The sequence below is a fragment of the Mauremys mutica genome, chromosome 4 (genome assembly GCF_020497125.1).
Source record: "Mauremys mutica isolate MM-2020 ecotype Southern chromosome 4, ASM2049712v1, whole genome shotgun sequence".
Taxonomy (NCBI): Eukaryota; Metazoa; Chordata; order Testudines; family Geoemydidae; genus Mauremys; species Mauremys mutica.
This window is the reverse complement of record NC_059075.1, coordinates 84,296,240-84,314,634: the sequence shown is the minus strand read 5'-3', so window position 1 is coordinate 84,314,634 and position 18,395 is coordinate 84,296,240. Positions and strand designations below refer to the sequence as shown.

The 18,395-nt window shown below is 42.4% G+C and overlaps 1 protein-coding gene across 1 annotated transcript; it reads left to right on the top strand.

Moving 5' to 3' along the window:
• Nucleotides 1-1,756: 1,756 nt before the first annotated feature.
• CSRP3 (cysteine and glycine rich protein 3) lies at nucleotides 1,757-17,894 on the top strand. Its single transcript, XM_045015582.1, has 5 exons — nucleotides 1,757-1,868; nucleotides 13,945-14,113; nucleotides 15,541-15,673; nucleotides 16,650-16,743; nucleotides 17,782-17,894. Exons 1-5 carry the CDS (start codon nucleotides 1,757-1,759, stop codon nucleotides 17,853-17,855), a joined length of 582 nt encoding a protein of 193 aa, XP_044871517.1. The 3' UTR covers nucleotides 17,856-17,894.
• Nucleotides 17,895-18,395: the final 501 nt, after the last annotated feature.

The following is an 18,395-nucleotide window of genomic DNA, read 5'->3' as shown; positions in this document are numbered from 1 at the left end:
ACACTTCAAAATGTGAACCAAACGATTATCAGCTGTTTGTGCTACACTGTTCTGAGAAATTCTCCTCTATCTCTTGTTCGACAGCTGAAGAGGAATTTTGGCATAGTAGGTTTGATGAATCATTCAATGTTCAACATCTTTTCCTTAGCTAAGTACCCGGTATATATTTCAGCTGTGAATTTATCAGAGCCAAATTGGAACAAGCTGACCCAAAGCTGGCTTTGAAAGAACAGTTAACTATAATAAGAAAGTGACTGGCTTTCCAAGAAGGATAAGAAAGGCCTGAGCCAGGAGCTCAAAACAGTCTATGTGACGTGCAAATGACAAGATGACATTCCAGTCTTCCTAAAAACTATGACTCAGAAACATCAAGAAAGCTCCAGGGCAAACCAGATTTGCTCTAGTTGTTTTAGAATCTGATGTACAACATGGTCAGCAGAGAGGACACTGGGGTTGGAGTCAGGTGACCTGGGTTCTATTTCTGGCTCTGACACTGACCTCATGTGACCTTGGGCAAGTCACTTCACCTCTCTGTATCTCAGTATCCCCATCTGTACAAAGGGAATAAGAAGTTCACATTCCTTTGCAAACCCTGAGATCCCTAAGTGAAGTACCTCAGAAAAACTAAATAATATTCTTCATTGTTGACTGGTTAGTAGTGCTGTTGCATCTATTGTATTTGCATAATTCAGAAGGATGAACAACCTGTATCCATGAAAAAGCCACCAAAAATAACGTTAAATGTAAGACTAAATTCTGTAGGTATTAATTCCTTAATCTAACTTCACAATCGATCATATCATAAGTTTAAAGAAATATGGGTACAGGAGATTTCCTTTAATACGTCTGTCAGTGAACAAGAACACATGGTAGCCTTGAATAAAACAACAGTTGCTTTGGAGAGAGGTAATAAAACAGTAAAATATGGTAGCCCTTGACAGATAAGCTCGGATCTCTAGAAAATTTATAAGGCTAAATTCTGTCCCCGGATTCACTTGTAAAACTCCACTAAAGCTTTGAATTCTGTATAGGATCCAGAGCCTCCATACTGTTTGCCACACAAAACAGTATATGAAAGTTAATGACCAAGGAAAAGGCCAACGCTGCAGAAAAGCAGCACTGGAAAGAAAAGTTAATCTTTGGAAAGTGCAGCCCCCAGATATCCTAAATATTTATATATGGCCCCCTACTACCACAGAATCTGAGCATACACAATCTTCAGAGTATCCCTGTGAGATAGGCAGAGTACTGTAGTATTTTCCTGTTTTACCGATGGAGTGACTTGCCCAGGATCACACAGGAAGTCTGTGGCAGAAAAGGGAATTGAATGCAGGTGTCTAAGGCCCCAGCTAGAGCCTAACCACTGGAATAGCCTTCCTATTGATCATGGTCTATTGGACCATCACTCCTCAGCTATTGACTAAAGACTGACCACCAAAGGTCCCCACGGGCCATTATAGCAGCCAGAGTTCTCAGGGGCATATGGAAGTCCTGGCAATGCCTCTTCCCCCACCTCCCTCAGTGATGCCCATATGCCAGCCTCAGGGAGACAAAGTGATATAGGAGTTAGTACGCTGGCTCTTTGCCACCAGAGAATCTGCAAATACTGGGGTGATATGCACGTGGGCAGCTATGCTGGCTTTGGGGCCAAGAGAAGAAAAAGGGGGAATCCAAGTCACTCTAATTAAGTCTAGGCAATTTCTGCTGACCGTTCTTTTATTTATTTGCTTTTTTAGGTATCGCTTCAAACCTAAGGATGCCGAACTGGGGAGGTGGCGCCAAATGTGGTGCTTGTGACAAGTCGGTGTATCATGCTGAGGAAATCCAGTGCAATGGCAGGAGTTTTCACAAGACATGCTTCCACTGCAGTAAGCTGAGCTACATTGTTGTAACTTTGCAATATCTCCATGGCTCAGTATAACTCCCATTTTAACATGATTCATTCCAATAACTTAGGGCAGGTCCATACTTACCGCGCGGGTTGACGCGGTGAGTTCGACTTCTCCGAGTTCGAACTATCGCGTCTAATCAAGACGCGATAGTTCGAACTCCCCGCGCGCTCCGGTCGACTCCGGAACTCCACCACCGCGAACGGCGGTGGCGGAGTCGACCTTGGAGCCGCGGAGTTCGACCCCGCCGCGTCTGGACGGGTAAATAAGTCGAACTAGAGTACTTCAAGTTCAGCTACGCTATTTGCGTAGCTGAACTTGCGTACCCTAGTTCGACCCCCGCCCTTAGTGTAGACCAGGCCTTAGTGCTGCAGCAACAAGCTCCTTGAGTGTCAAATCTGCTCAGAACCAGAGAAGAGACTTGGTCTAATTTACTTTATTCATTTAGAATTTTTGTTCAATGTGTGTGAAACCTAACCCTAGACAGAGGCCCTTAACACCACTGAGGCCTTAAGTGGTCTGGAGTGGAGGGCTGTAGTGATGCCCTGGCAGCAGGATAAATTTCACCCTGACCCAGCTTAATCAGAAATATACATCTCATTTTGGGGAGAACCTCAAGGGGGCAGCAGGCACAAGTTACCTGGTCACTCTACTTCCCTATACACTGCTCCAGCACTGTACAGAGGGCCTACCTGAGCCACAAGAAGCCAGGGGAGAACCCCCACCATCACTGCAGGAGCAGCATAAGGTAGGGTGATCAGATGTCCCATTTTTAAAGGGACAGTCCCATTTTTGGGGACTTTTTCTTATATAGGCACCTATTTTCTTATATAGGCACCTTTACCCTCTACCCCCTGCCCTGTTTTTTCACAGTTGCTATCTGGTCCCCCTACATAAGGCCACCATGAGCAGCTCTAGGCTGCCCCACATACTACTTCCAGTATAGGGAGCATCCCACATATGGGGCTGAAGGGGAAATCCCCATTGCACTGAAAGCTACAGGGGTTCTGGCTTTCTCCACACTGCAGAACAAGCCACAGGTAGCTCAGGTGCTGTAAATCAGAGCTGTTTGGTCAGTCTGAGGGTGAGAGGGAAGGGCCTTCCTTTGGAGAAGCAGTCAGTCTGTTCTCAGAGCCAATACCCAGTAAGGGTCTCTTCAGCAGGGTGCTAACTCCAAAGGCAAAGCTCCTCTCAGAAAACAAATCCCAACCAAACTGCTTACAGTTAGAAAGCCTTTGCATCAGGCTGTGTCAGTTTACCTCTTAATAGTAGCTCCTAGTAATTGGGTCCAGCTGCTCCAGCTTCCTACCTCTTCAGCCAGTGCTTAATTAGTAATGAAAGACCTGCTGGGGCTCAAGTAATTGTTTTACTTTCATAACTGACATGGCAACCCAGAGGTGTCAGGGCTATGAACTGTCAAGCCTAGAGGTGCTGGGGCTCAGTCCTGGCAAGCCGCTGCACAAATAAGTCCTGCCTTCAGCACAGGAGGGCAATACCCCCTCGGCTCTAGAGTCCCCCTTTCCACACAGGCATTGCATGTTTTTATAGAGAAACTGGGATGTGGGAGAACGGTGACCCTGGGTGTCCCCAAGGGTCTTTACCACTCATCACAGACTGCACTATACAAAGGAGTAGATTTCAAATTGAAAAATCAGGTCTATAACAACTGCAAACACCAATTCTTTTAAACTCACCCAGTCCCACAAGAAGTCATTGCTTAATGGGAGATTGCAGGGGACGGCTGCCGTGAGAGTCCAGCGATGCCAACAGGAATTGGACGTGCCCACAAGCAGAAGTTGAAAGTTGCCCCCCTTCTGTATAGACACCTTCAAAGTACCTCCTCCACTGCCATGTCCTCCTGCCGCCCACTCCTTTCCCTAGGCAATGCTCATCCCTATGCAATGCTCTTTCACTCCCTACAGCCAACTCTGTGAAACTGACTCTTCCTCTCCATGGACCTACCAATCTAAGAGCTGCAGGGTGAAAGTGGAGGAGCTGAGAATGCAGAGGGAGAAAACATCAGTGCAGCAGTAGCTGCCCCTACAGAAGGGAGGAGTAGTGCCATAGCATTTACCTTGGAGTCAGGCTTGAGCTTCAGGAACATTATAGTGGTAACTCCCACATGAGAGTGAAGAATAGGTTGGCCAGAAAATATCTGGCCTGATCTCCACCCACCACCTGTGTCAGCAGAGAATTTTAAATTGGCAGTGGTTTGCACAAGTGTAAATGACAACACAAAGTGCATGGTAGTGGAGGATCAGGCACAAAGTGTATATTTGAGCGTCACATTTTTTTAAATGCATAGACTCTGAATTTGGCCCACACTGAGGTAGCTAATTTAAATATTAATAAGTTAGATACTGCAGTAAACATCTGAGACGGAAGCAAAAAATCTGAGTAAAAAAAATCAGAGATGGTCCTTATAACAATTGGCAGCTGAGAGGTATGCTAACTGGTGCTACTTTTTCCATGACAGTTAGGTCCAGGTAATACTGATCAGTCCTGGAGTAGGTGAGTCAGTATCATGTTTGTGTGCTATCATGCAATATTCTATGGCTATACTGGGTGCTAGGCCACACCTCATCACGCATGGCAGGCTTTCCAAGTAAAATAAGAGATTGCACAGACATGAAGAAAAGCAGTCTAGGCATCTGAGCATGGGATTTGGAGTCATGCACACTTGAGTTCTAATCCTGCCTCCAACAATGATTCCTTCTGAAGCTTTGGCCAAATCACTTAGGCCCAAATTTTCAAAAATGGCTGTTTGCGTGTGCCTCAGTTTTTGGGTGTCCATCTTGAGACATCTCAAGGTTGATATTCAGAGGTCCTGAGCACTTGCAATTCTGATTGACTGCATCTGGAATTGTGGCTGCTGAGCAGACTCAAATTGGACAACCAAACATTGAAATAATCAAAATTATAAGGTACTTTTGTAAAAACTGACCTTAACTTCCCTGCTTCTATTTCTCTCTAATTACAATGCTTACTTCAAGGCTAGGGTGAATAGTTTGTTTATAAAGTCCTTTGAAGATGATAAGCACCAAGTATAGAAAATGTAACCCAATCATGTAAAAGCTGAACATTGTATTCTTCATACATTGTTAGTTGAAAAGAATAGAAGACATCCCTTATAGCAAAGTCTTTTCCCCTTTAAAACTTAAATCTCAGTACTAAACCAATTTAAATGCTAGAAATGGAAGCAGATGTTGTGTACATATTATTATAAGCAAATCATTATAGCAAGCAGTAGTAGCAACCAGTATAATTAAGGCTGCAAAGTAGTTTCCATTATAGCCCTGTTTTTAGATGCCCATGACAATCTCCTTTGGAGTTGAAATTCTCCAGGCTTGATCTCTGCACAACAGTAAATTTTTGGTTTTGTATTAGTCATAATAGTTTACTCATCACACCAATGGCTGTCTTTCTTAGTTTTGATGTAGCACCCATATTGTAGTACATAAACATTGACAGGAACACTGGTAACATGGCATTTTTTTTCTTGACTGGAGATGTACAAGTATAGGGAAATAGTTCAACCAATATATTTAAAAGTTTATTAGAAAATGTTTAAACATAGATGGTACAGAGAGTTTGAAACGTCAGTTATTGGTCATCGGGGGTAACATACAGAGTATAGGGGGATGCTAGTATTTTGGTATTGGACAGCACATAACATATACAGTCTGCAATGTCCCCAATGCGGGGGTATACGGTGGGTGAGAGAAAGATACAGTAAGCAAGCAGTGAGGGTACATCACTCATACAAAAAGTTACAGACAGTCATGCGTATAGATAAGCGGGCCGGGTAATGGGGATAGGCTGATCCTCACATGGTGGAGTTCAGTTCGGTGGGTTCAGGGCTCAGGATACACTTGATCTTAGCCACGAGGCCGAGACACGGCCAAACAAAACCAACTATATTAAACTAACACTATGGTTGCAAAATCAAGCATTCAAGGGTTAGGCAATGCCAGAATTAAGGTGTTCTGTGGAACCTTCATTCAGCTTCCTTTTGCATATGTGTTATGATACAGTCTTTAATTACATGATCACATCCTGGTTTTTTCCACAGACCCAGACCCAGTGGAAACACTGAGAGCACAGGAGAAACTGCCTCTCTGCTCTCAGTTCTGATGCTCAGTGCCATAGCAGTTAAAGGGGGAGGGATAGCTCAGTGGTTTGAGCATTAGCCTGCTAAACCCAGGGTTGTGAGTTCAATCCTTGAGGGGGCCACTTAGGGATCTGGGGCAAAAATTGGTCCTGCTAGTGAAGGCAGGGGGCTGGACTCGATGACCTTTCAAGGTCCCTTCCAGCTCTAGGAGATTGGTATATCTCCTATTATTACCTTAAGTAGCTGGAAGGAGCAACTGCAGGGAAAATCCTACTCCATCCCTGCAGCCTTGGGCTGAAGCACACACAGTTGTTCTATAGGGATGGTGCATGTTCAGTCCACATGGAAGCATCAGAGAATTTAGCTGTCAAACTAACAAATCTCTACTGAGCATGTGCAAATGGAGTTTTCTCAGAGGCTTATAACTTGGCCAGGTTTGTCATTTTCATCAGGATGGCAAAAGGTACTCCCTTCCCCCACACCCATGTCAAATTTCAAATCCCTGCTCCAAAACAGGGAGGCACAAGACCGTCTCAATAAAACAATTGTTTAAAAAAAATGGAATATGGGAAAGATAATATTTCTCCCTAATTCATTATTGGAAACAGATGAACAGTTTTAGCTAAAACTGTAAACAATAAATAAATCTGACACAGAAACCCAGCATGGAAAATTTTAGCCCAAACTGTTAAAGTTTGGCAGCAACTGAAAATAAGGTCTTATAATGGGAAGTGTCCTGCAATCTTAATTATAGGTGGCACTTACCTACACGGAGTACAATTTCTCCTACGAAAATGTGAAATAACACTCCCTTTTGCAGACTGCTGTTTACCTACTTTGTTTCCCTCTTGGATTTTACTTAAAACACAGCTGTGGTGGATATTTGGCAGGATCTCACTTTATAACCTGAAACTACTTAGTGATGGTTTATGAACAGTCTCTGAGCAGATGACAGGTCTCAGAGCTATTTCAACAATAGCACTTCAAGGGCTTTTGCTCCATCTGTTGTGGTACATAGATACTCTATCCGTATGATGCCAAAAATAGAACCATTTTATCTGCTGCTGGAGTTTCCATCATCCCTCAACTCCCACAGTAAACATAATTACCATTGCAGAACAGATGAGAATGCAGCAAAGGGTAATCAGGTTCACAAATTAACAGAAGCTTCTAGTTTTATTGGCATTAATTAAAAAAAAATTGCAAATATGTTTCTTTTTCCTGGATAGCTTTGTCTATTTTTGTCACTGCACTGCCTATTAGCAACTACTGCCTCATCCAAAAGCCACTGAAGTTACAGGAAAGACTCCCACTGACTTCAATGAGTTTTAGATCAGGTCCCTAGTGACACAGTTTGATCCATAACTTTTTCTTTTCATGAAAAAAAGTGTTTGAAAATAACCAACTAACCTCTCTGGAGTTTGAACTCCCAGCCCTTCTTTACTCACTATGCACTTTATCTTTGTGTGCTAATCATGTGAGCTAATCTGCCTTTTTCTTCAAGTCACATAGTCAGTGTGTAAATTAGCTGCTAGTCTTAACAAACCAGCAGGCATATTAAGGTGGGGGAGGAGGTGAAGTCCAAAGGGCATCTGAGAAAGGGCTTTGCGCATAATGGCAGAAATTTTTCAAAAGTGGATGCCTCAATTTGCACGCGCCATATTTGAGACATGAGGTGGGTACTCAGTACTTTCTGAAAATCATGCCTTTTCAAGTATCAACTTGGGTTCCGCTTCCCACCCCCCCAAAAATAGTCTGAGGCACCTAAAATGACTAGTCCCGTCTGAAAAAACATGGCCACTATTTGCTAAACTGTATTGCTTCTTGGTTTCATAGTATTAATGCTATTGAAAAGTTCTGGATTAATAGTGGAATTCAGTTTCCAGAGCTATTTATCCATAGAACAGGGACAGCATAAGCAATCACAGTGTAGCATTGCTCAAACTGCCTCACCAAAGTGCCTCACCTGGGGAGGTAACTTCTAGGATGAGAGAATAGTCTACTCTCAATGCCCATTCACTTTTTGGCTACTCTGCTGACACTGAGTGGTGCTAATTAGTGGTAGTTGTGCTGTGGGCTTTTTATAACATGGATGCCTATTCACTGGGAACTGAACTGAGACCACTAACAGCTGTCAGCTCTTATTAACTTTTAGTCTCTTTCAGTCTGGGCTAGATTTAAACTGGTGACCTAGAGGATAAAACTTTGTATCCTATTACCAATGTCTGACATTTCTATGGCACTTTCCATTCAAAGATCTCCAAGAGATTTAGCAGTGAGTTAAACCTTATAATATGCTTGCATAAAGAACAGAGCTGGTACCTAGCTCTCTTTGGTGCTTTGTTGTAGAACCTTATCTAAACCACCCCGAAGAAACTCTAGTATAGCTGAGATCACCAGATATTTGAGATTCCAGAGGTGTGAAATAGGGCAAGATAAAGGAACAGAATTCCTGGTTGAGTTCTATCTGGGTGCTTTAAGCATATCAATGACTCTAGTTTCAGAGTAGCAGCCATCTTAGGCTGTATCCGCAAAAAGAACAGGAGTACTTGTGGCACCTTAGAGTCTAACACATTTATTTCAGCATAAGCTTTTGTGGGCTACAGCTCGCTTCTTCTATGCATCCGAAGAAGTGAGCTGTAGCCCATGAAAGTTTATGCTGAAATAAATGTGTTAGTCTCTAAGGTGCCACAAGTACTCTTGTTCTTTTTAATGACTCTAGTGTTGCTCAAGTTATTGTTGTGATGGGGAGACTGCATAATTTCCATCCCAGAATACTGAAAGAATTGGCATATGAAATTGCAAGTCCAGTAACAAGGATTTTTAATAAATCTATTAAAATCGACAGTTGTACCATACGACTGGAGAATAGCAACATAGTACCTATATTTAAGAAAGGGAGAAAAAGTGATCTGGACAACTATAGACCCATTATTTCAGGGGTGGGCAAACTTTTTGGCCTGAGGGCCACATCTGGATTGGGAAATTGCATGCAGGGCCAAGAATGTAGGGCTGGGCAGGGGGTTGGGGTGTGGGAGGGAGTGCGGGGTGCGGGAGGGGGTGCAGGGTGCAGGAAGGGGCTCAGGGCAAGGGATTGGGGCAGAGGAGGGATGCGGGGTGTACAAGGGGGCTCAGGGAAGGGGGTTGGGTGCAGGAGGTGGTGCACAGTGCAGGAGGGAGCTCAGGGCAGTGGTGCAGGGAGGGTGTGAGGTGCAGCAGGGGGTTCAGGGCAGGGAGTTGGGGTGCAGGAGGGGTGTGAGGTGTGGCAGGGGGCTCAGGGCAGGGGGTTGGGGTGCAGGAGGGGTGCGGGGTGCAGCAGTGGGTTGGGGTGCAGGAGAGATGTGGCAGGGGGCTCAGGGCAGGGGGTTGGGGTGCAGAGTGTGGCTTACCTGGAGCAACTCCGGGGTGGCAGCGGTGCACACCGGGGCCAGGGCAGGTTCCCTGCCTGCCTGCCTGTCCTGGCCCCAGCCCTGCACCGCTCTGGGAAGCGGCCAGCACCACGTCTCTGTGGTCCCCGGGAGAGAGGGGGACAGAGGGCTCCGTGCGCTGCCCTTGCCTGTGGGTACCTCCCCCAAAGCTCCCATTGGCCGCGGTTCCCCATTCCTGGCCAATGGGAGCTTTGGGGGAGGTACCCACAGGCAAGGGCAGAGTGTGGAACCCCTTCCCCCCCCCACCTCCCGGGGCCGCAAGGACATGGTGCTGGCCGCTTCCTGGAGTGGCGCGGGGCCTGCGGCACCATGGGGGTGGCAATCCTGTGGGCAGAATCCAAAGCCCTGAGGGGCCAGATCCAGCCCGCGGGCCGTAGTTTGCCCACCCCTGTATTAGTTAGACCTCAATAGAATCAGGGCCGGCTCCAGACCCCAGCGCGCCAAGCACATGCTTGGGGCGGCGTCCCGCGGGGAGGGCGGCAGGCGGCTCCGGTGAACCTCCCGCAGACGTGCCTGCGGAGGGGCCGCTGGTCCCACGGCTTCGGTGGAGCATCCGCAGGCATGCCTGCGGGAGGTCCACCGGAGCCGTGGGACCAGTGGACCCTCTGCAGGAGGTCCACCGGAGCCGCAGGACCGGCGACCGGCAGAGCGGCCCCTGCGGCGCGCCGCCCTGCTTGGGGCGGCGAAATTACTAGAGCCGCCCCTGAATAGAATACAAGACTGCAGAACAAATTTTGAAGGAAAGAATAATTAAAGACGTGGAGGTAAATGGAAAATGGGATAAAATGCAACATGGGTTTATCAAATGTAGATCATACCAGACTAACCTCATACCTTTCTTTGACAAGATAACTGTTTTAGACAAGGGACATGCAGTAGATCTGGTTTTTTGTAATACATGGTAGACCTGCAAAATTATTAGTAAACCTGAAGAAGATGGAGATTCGTACAAGAACTGTAACTAGGTAAGGAACTGGCTAGAGGGGAGATGACAAGAAGCTGTGTTGAAAGAACTGTTGGGCTAGGAGGCTTGGTCTGGGGACTAATCTTTAGTTAATATTTTCATTAAGAATCAGGCACAAAAGTAGGAGTGGGCTAATTAAATTTACTGATGACACAAAGTTGGAAGGCACTGTCAATACAGAGGAGGATAGGATTATTATACAGGAAAAACTGGATAATCTTGAGGACTGGAGAAATAGAAATGGGAATAAATTTAATACAAGAAAGTACAAAGTCATATATGTAGCGACCAATAAGAATCTCTGCTGCATGCTTGGGGCTCATAAGTTGGAAATTATTGAGAAAGACCAAAGTGTATTAGTTGTTCACAGTGTATTAGTCAATGTGATGCAGCTGTGAAATAGGCAAACGTGATCCTAGGTTATATCAGGCAATGTATTTCCAGTAAAGGTAGGCAAGTACCCGAGGTAAAGCCTCATCTGGAATACTGTGTACAGTTCTGGTTGGCCATGTCCAAAAAAGATACATTCCAACTGGAACAGCACAAAAGCGCTTCTAGGATGAACAGGGGAATGAAGAGCCTATCTTACAAGAGGAGATTAAAATAGCTTAACCTAGCAAAAAGGAGGCTGAGAGGAGATATGATTGCTCTCTATAAATACATCAGGGGAGTAAACTCCAGAAGGGATCAGCACTATATAAGATAAAGGACAATGGTGTCACCAGAACAAATTGACCATGAACAAATTTAGTCTGGAAATTAGAAGAAGGTTTCTAATCATCAGAGGAGTGAGGTTCTGGAACAGCATACCAAATAGGCATAGTGGGGTCAAAGTACCTAACTAGTTTCAAAATGGAACTTGATAAACTATATGAATGGGATTATACGATGGGTTGCCTGCATGAAGGGGGCTGGACTTGATGACCCAGAAGCAGTGCTTAATTTGTAATGAAAGAGGTGCCGGAGCTCAAGCAATTAGCTGGTGCAAATTTTTTTTACTTTCATAACTGACGTGGTAAGCCCAGAGGTGCTGCAGCTATGAACTGCCAAGCCTAGAGGTGCCAGGGCTCAGACCTGGCAAGCCCAGATTTGCTGGGGCTATGAACTGCGAAGTCCTGGCACAAATTAAGTACCGCTCAGGAGCTCCCCTCCAGTCCTAATATCCTAATGAAGGATCCTAATGAAGACCCACTAAATCAACCACTGATCACTCTCCTGTCGACTCCTGTACTCCACCTGATCGCAAAGAGTAAGGGGAGTCGATGGGAGTGTCTCTCTCGTTGATGTTGCGTAGTGTGGACCCTGCAATAAGTAGATCTAAGCTATGTCTGTTTGAGTTACACTATTCACGTAACTCAAATTGCATAGCTTAGATCAACTTTTCCCTTTAGTGTAGACAAAGCCTAGGATATATTTTTTTAGATGGGGCAACCAGAACTTCACCCAGTATTCAAGCTGTGGGCATTGCATGGATTTATTTAATGGCATAATAGTTTCTGTCTTATTATCTACTTCTTTCCTAATGGGTCCTAAAATTCTGTTGGTTTTTTTGACTGCTGCTGCACCTTCATCTTGGCATCGGATAACTATCCACAACAAGGCCAAGATCACTTTCTTGAGTGGTAATAGCTAACTTAGACCCCAACATTGAGCATTTATCCACTTTGACTGGTCAAGAAAATAGCAGATGAAATTCACCCAGTTTTGTGAGATCTCTTTCTAACTCTTTGCAGTCAGCTTTGCACTTAGCAATCTTGAGTAATTTTGTATCATCTACAAACTTTGCCACTTCACTACCTCTTTTTCCAGATAATTTATGAACATGATGGATAGCACTAGTCTCAGACAGATCATTGGGGGACCCTACTATTCACCTCTCTTCACTGTGAAAACAGACCATTTCTTTCTAACCTATTATTTAACCAATTATTGATACCTGAGAGAACCTTCCCTCTTATCCCATGACCCTTACTTTGCTTAAGAGCCTTTGGTGAGGGAACCTTACCAAAAGCTTTCTGAAAGTCCAAGAACACTATAGCTACTGGATCATTCTTATCCACACATTTGTCAACATCTTCAAAGAATTCCAATGGATTGATGATGCACGATTTCCCTTTACAAAAGCCGTGTTGACTCTTCTCCAACATATCATGTTCATCTATGTGTCTGATAATTCTGTTCTTTACTATAGTTTCCACCAATTTGCCTGGTACTGATGTGAGGCTTACTGGCCTGTAATTGCCAGGATCACTTCTGGAGCCTTTTATAAAAACCGGCAACAAATTAGCTATTCACAAATCATCTGGTCTTATAACAATAACAGGGACTATTTAAGCAATAGGTTACATGCCACAGTTAGTAGTTCTGTAATTTCATATCTGACTTCCTTCAGAACTCTTGGGTGAATACCACTTGGTCATAGTGACCTATTACTGTTTAATTCATCAACTTGTTCAAAACCTCCTCTATCGACACCTCAATCTCGGACAGTTCCTCAGGATTTGTCATCTAAAAAGAATGGCTCTGTGAGAATCTCCCTCCCATCCTCTGCAGTGAAGGCCAATGCAAAGAATTCATTTAACCTTTTCTGTGCTGGCCTTGACTTCCTGGAAGGACCTCTTCTAGTGTTAAGAGAGGCACCTATTCAATCTTTGGCCTCCATGCTCAGGCCTGGCAGGCTGGCTCCTACTACTAGTACAGTCATTACTATACAAGGAACAAGGCTTAGGTCAACTCCTTTCTACAGAGCAATCAACAGACACTTTTGGTTAGTACCAACCTGGATTTGATTTACAGTGGTGACTAAGATAGCTCTTTACTCCCTTTCATGACACAGTCTGTTCATGTTGGATATTTCAGCAATAAATTAGATATACCTGGGAAATGATTTTTACTTATCAGGGACTCAAACATGACTTGAGTGGCATTTTTGCATCACAAACAAGAGCATAGTCTCAGAATATTGGTAAATGCTGAATTTAAAATATATTAATATTTGTGCTTATAACAATGACAGCTGATTAACTTTTTTCTACAGTTTTAAAGGATGAGCAATTAAGGGCTTCCAAACAGATGTATGTGTTATAGGCTATCTGCCTTTTATGCAAGGAACTCCCATTAATGCTAAAGAGGTTTATGCACAAAGATCAAGGGTTAAATATAGCCCTTAATCTTCTGCTTCATGTCTTTCCAGGATGCAATGGCAAGCACATTAAGAGGGTTATAAAACTTTCCTTATTTATTTTTTGCAGATGCATGCTAATTACTTCAGTGAGAAACCACAGGGTAACTTTATCCCATATCCAAATTTGTAAACATTTATTTACCCTACAATAGCTTTACATAAGAACTCCTTTCTTCCTATTTCTGCTATATTCTTTTTTCAATAGGGTTATCAGAAATAAACTCAATGTTCCAGATGAGGGCTTAATATTGATTTATATCAACCATTTTCAAGAACAAAATAACTGGTATTACAATAATTCTGAGGTATGTTAATACTCAGATTTGTAAATACAAATTTTTATATGCACTTTTGTTCTCTATTTTTAGTGGCGTGCAGAAAAGCTCTGGACAGTACTACAGTAGCAGCTCATGAATCTGAAATCTATTGCAAAACCTGTTATGGAAGAAAATATGGTCCTAAAGGTATTGGGTTTGGACAAGGGGCAGGGTGTCTCAGCACTGATACTGGCGAACATCTAGGCTTGGATCTGCAACAGTGAGTTAAATCCCACTGATTATACCTTTTTAAAAAATATATATTCTCCATTTACTGGACACTTCATTAGGTTTCCATAACAACATCTAGCATAAGTAGCACAATAAATGCAATCACAGGTTTTTTCTTCCATGAGTCTTGTCATTTCTGCCAATTTTTAATAATGTTCAGTCTCTTGAAAGCCTTTTAAAAAATGTTTTTCCCTATTCCAATAGGCAATTATGGTACAGGAAACCTTGCTTTACATATCACCACTGACCTAGATAGTCGCTGCTGCTGTAATTTGCTAGTAGTTGCACAATGCCACAATCATGTTCACCATAGAACAATAGAATCAAATATCTTTCCCTCTGAGTGGTTGCATTGTACTTATATTTTACTAATACAGTAATAGTTGCAGTACCCTGTGCTGTTATTTTCCTGTAGAGAGAAAAAAGTTATCCATTATAAATCCTCTCTCATGGGTCACATACCATTTTGAGGATATATGACTCAACAGAGGGATTAGAATCCTGACTGCAGATAACTGCCTATGTCACTATGCTTTTATAATAGTTTTTTTGTGATTTTCAAAGCTGCACATTTCTAAATGACTCCAACATTTTCCTCTGTAATGAAGCTAATATATCCATACTGAAGGTACAAGCTTAGAGAGCGTATTTATCAGTAATCCTTTGTCACAAGCACATTCATTACTGGGAATACCAGGAATTTTTAACTTTCTGTAGGCTTAGTCACACGTTGCAGCCTGACAATCCAGGAATTCAAAAGTCACTCCATGAATGACTAAGAGCTGACACTGGGTTGGGCTGATAGTTCAGAAATATAGGTTGAAACTATTTTTCTGCATCTGACCTTGACATAGTATAGGCCTGTTGAAGGCAACAGACAAAAAACTACCTGCTGATGCTTTACAATGAACAAAGACGACAGCACTTCAGATTCCTGTCTCTTTTTACTAACCTCTCACTAACAAGTCCCAGCAGCTAGCTGATTAGAGAGAGAACACTAAAGTATTGCTGCTTTTTATTTTTCAGTGCATCTTTAATGCAGATATTTTTTATTAGACTCCCCCTTGCTTCTCTCTTTCTGTTAAATACAGTCTTTTTTGCGCACATGGCCACTGCTATGTGCACAGCCGATGTTATGGCTGGCTGTAACGTTATGACCAGCAGCTATGCACTAAAACCAAGGCAATGTCACCTGCTACCTTAGTCATAGCAATAGCTTTGTAGCACTGTAAAATGCATTTACTTCTGTAGAATTTTTTTGTTGTATTACACATCAAGCTTCACGTCCTGTGAACCAATACTGTAATGTTGACTAACCCTTCCAAAAAATACATTGAATTGGAAATATTCTGCGAATGGAAACATGATTTTTCAAGCAATGTTTAAATGTACTGAAAATCTCTATGTTTCCATCAGCTCACCAAAGCCTGCTCGCCCTTCTACGCCTACCAACCCTTCAAAGTTCACCAAAAAGTTTGGAGATGTGGATAAGTGTCCCCGCTGTGGCAAATCAGTATATGCTGCAGAGAAAATAATGGGAGGAGGAAAAGTAAGGGATTGTTACATGATTTTTATTCTATTATTTTAAAAGATCTTTTAAAACTGGTTTTAAATTTTGCTGAATTATACCAAATTGAGAGAGCTTCTCTCCCCGACGTAGCTTCTGCCATTCGCGGAGGTGGTTTTATTATGCTGACGGGAGAGCTCTCTCTCATTGGCACAGAGCGTCTTCACCAAACACGCTGCAACAGTACAGCTGCATCAGTACAGCTGTGCCAATTGCAGTGCTGTACATGTAGACATGCCCTAAGACACCATTCCTGCCGCCCCCGCAGCTGCTCCCCTTGAAGAAAGGGACTCTGAAGAAATCTGTTTACAATCCTCAGGTTGCAAACTCATTCACCAGGATAAGTGTTCTCAAACTTTTCCATTGTATCAACCACATCTTAACTGGGTTTGGTGGCCCCTCGTTACTGTTCACTATTGCAGGTGCCACCTCCTCTCCCTAACATCCCTGTGCCAGCCAGAGTAAATGCTTGTTTATTTTTTAAGCTTTTATTTAATGATTGTGTAGCTGGAAAAAAGAAGCCAGTGTCATGTAACCTGCTACCACTTTGTGGATCCCAGTTTGGAAACTGCTGTTCTAGGATCATTCACTGAAAATTCTCTAAAAGTTTGAAGTAATGGCTAACATGCAATTGCTGTATAGCCCACGAGGTCTGATTCAAGTGCTGACCACCATTTGAGACATCTCAGTTAGTAAGGTCATTAGAAGTCACTAATAATACTAGGATAGGGTGCAATGACAAAAATCAGCATAGTAACCTATTGTGACTAAAATGGAACATGCTACTGAGATTAAATGAAAATTAATTAAACATAATTTCAGTCTTTTCATCCAAAGAAAATATAAAGCTATAACCCTTTATATCTTGCTTGTCCAAGTTTGATACTAGCTACTTGATATAATCTAGGTATGATTTTTTTTGTAATGTATAATGTAATGTCTCTGCCTTCTTTCTCAGCCTTGGCATAAGACTTGCTTCCGTTGCGCTTTTTGTGGAAAGAGCCTAGAATCTACAAATGTTACAGACAAGGATGGAGAAATCTACTGTAAAGGTAAGTACAATCTACTTATGAGCTATTTCTGCTATATTGCTGAAGATATTCTTCTAAGACTCCTCTACTCAGACAAAGTGTAGGCATCACCACCTATCTTTGTTAGATACCTGAACTTGGGAAAGTATATTTAGTTCACCCCCTTTCTTTGCTTTAAAGAAAGATCTACGATTTGTACAATCCCATAGCAACACCACAGTCTCATCACTTATTGGGAGTGAATTTAAAAAGCAAATTAATCTATAGCTTCTATCATAAATATTAAGTCTTCTCAAGTTTGAGATCTCTCTCCACTAAGAATCATATTGATCCTGCAAAATGATTGGTGTGGGGAAACCCCTGCATCTGAACTGGTCTTCACTGACTTCAGTAGGTTTCCACAAGGACATAGGTGTCTGCCCACAAGCTTCTCATTATAGGATCATGGTCTTAGTTGAGATTCTTTCCAAGGAATGTTACACTGGGAATCAAAGATCTTCACAAATATGTTAACAGCATTGAAAATAATGGATTTACTTTGGATTTCTCTCTCTCAGATCATGCAAGTCCACAGAGTCAATCCACCTTTAAATAGTCTGAAAAGGGCATGAAGAATTTTATGTCAATGTTCTAGGCTGGGATTGTCAAAGACGCCTAAGGGAGAATTCAATAGGAATTCCCTTTGGCCCCTTTTAAAAATCCCAGCCCATATATTTATTCCACATGCTCTGCAAATAAAAAGCATTCATGTGAGTTAGAATTGCCTCTAATACTTATAAAAAGTATGAAAGTTGTTCTTAGAGGAGCATGACTTGACTTCAGACAGAGCTAACAAGTCTGTCTATCTCAAAAGCAACAAGAGTGAACGAGGTTGCATTGTCAGAGTAGTAGATGTGCCTGAGAAAGAGAATCCATGTTTATTTTATTCTTACAGCCTTCCTAGCCATTGTACTTTATTTACTGTGATTTCCAATTATAAATGAGATTTTTTAGTATTACTTACTACATAAAAATACTCAAAATATTAATTACTAACTTCTTTCTCCCTTTCTTTTGCAGTTTGCTATGCAAAGAATTTTGGTCCTAAAGGAATTGGGTTTGGTGGCCTCACTCAAGTGGAAAAGAAAGAGTGAAACTTTCTATATCAGACACATTTCACATTTCTGTTGATGCCACAGATTGATTGTTTGCTAAGTAAAACAGTGATGCATTGATAAGAACTTAGGACATTTTTTAAAAACTTCTGCTTCTCCAACCTCACTGGAGAGATCTGTAAGCTTATTTCTTAAGAAATTATTGCAGTAGATAGAAAATACATTTTGACAAATGGATTTAAGTTTATTCTACACTGAAAAATAGCCTAATATTTTGCTAAATTCTAACTTGTTTGTGAATAATAGATTTCTTACACTACTACTTATCTTGCTAAAAAAAATGAGGTTATAATAGCTCTGTGGACTTTGCCACTAAGAGGTTATTATCCTAGGTAAGGGGGCATAGGAAGGTATTTGGGATTTATACCACTCCAACAAAGCAGAATCTTGCCCATATTGTCTATCTTAATTCCTTAGTGAAATACATTCTGATGTTATGGTGGTGCTATGGTATGGGAGGAAAGTTTTTTTAAAAGGCACATTCTAATCTGTCATAATAGCTAACAATTTCAGCTCCAT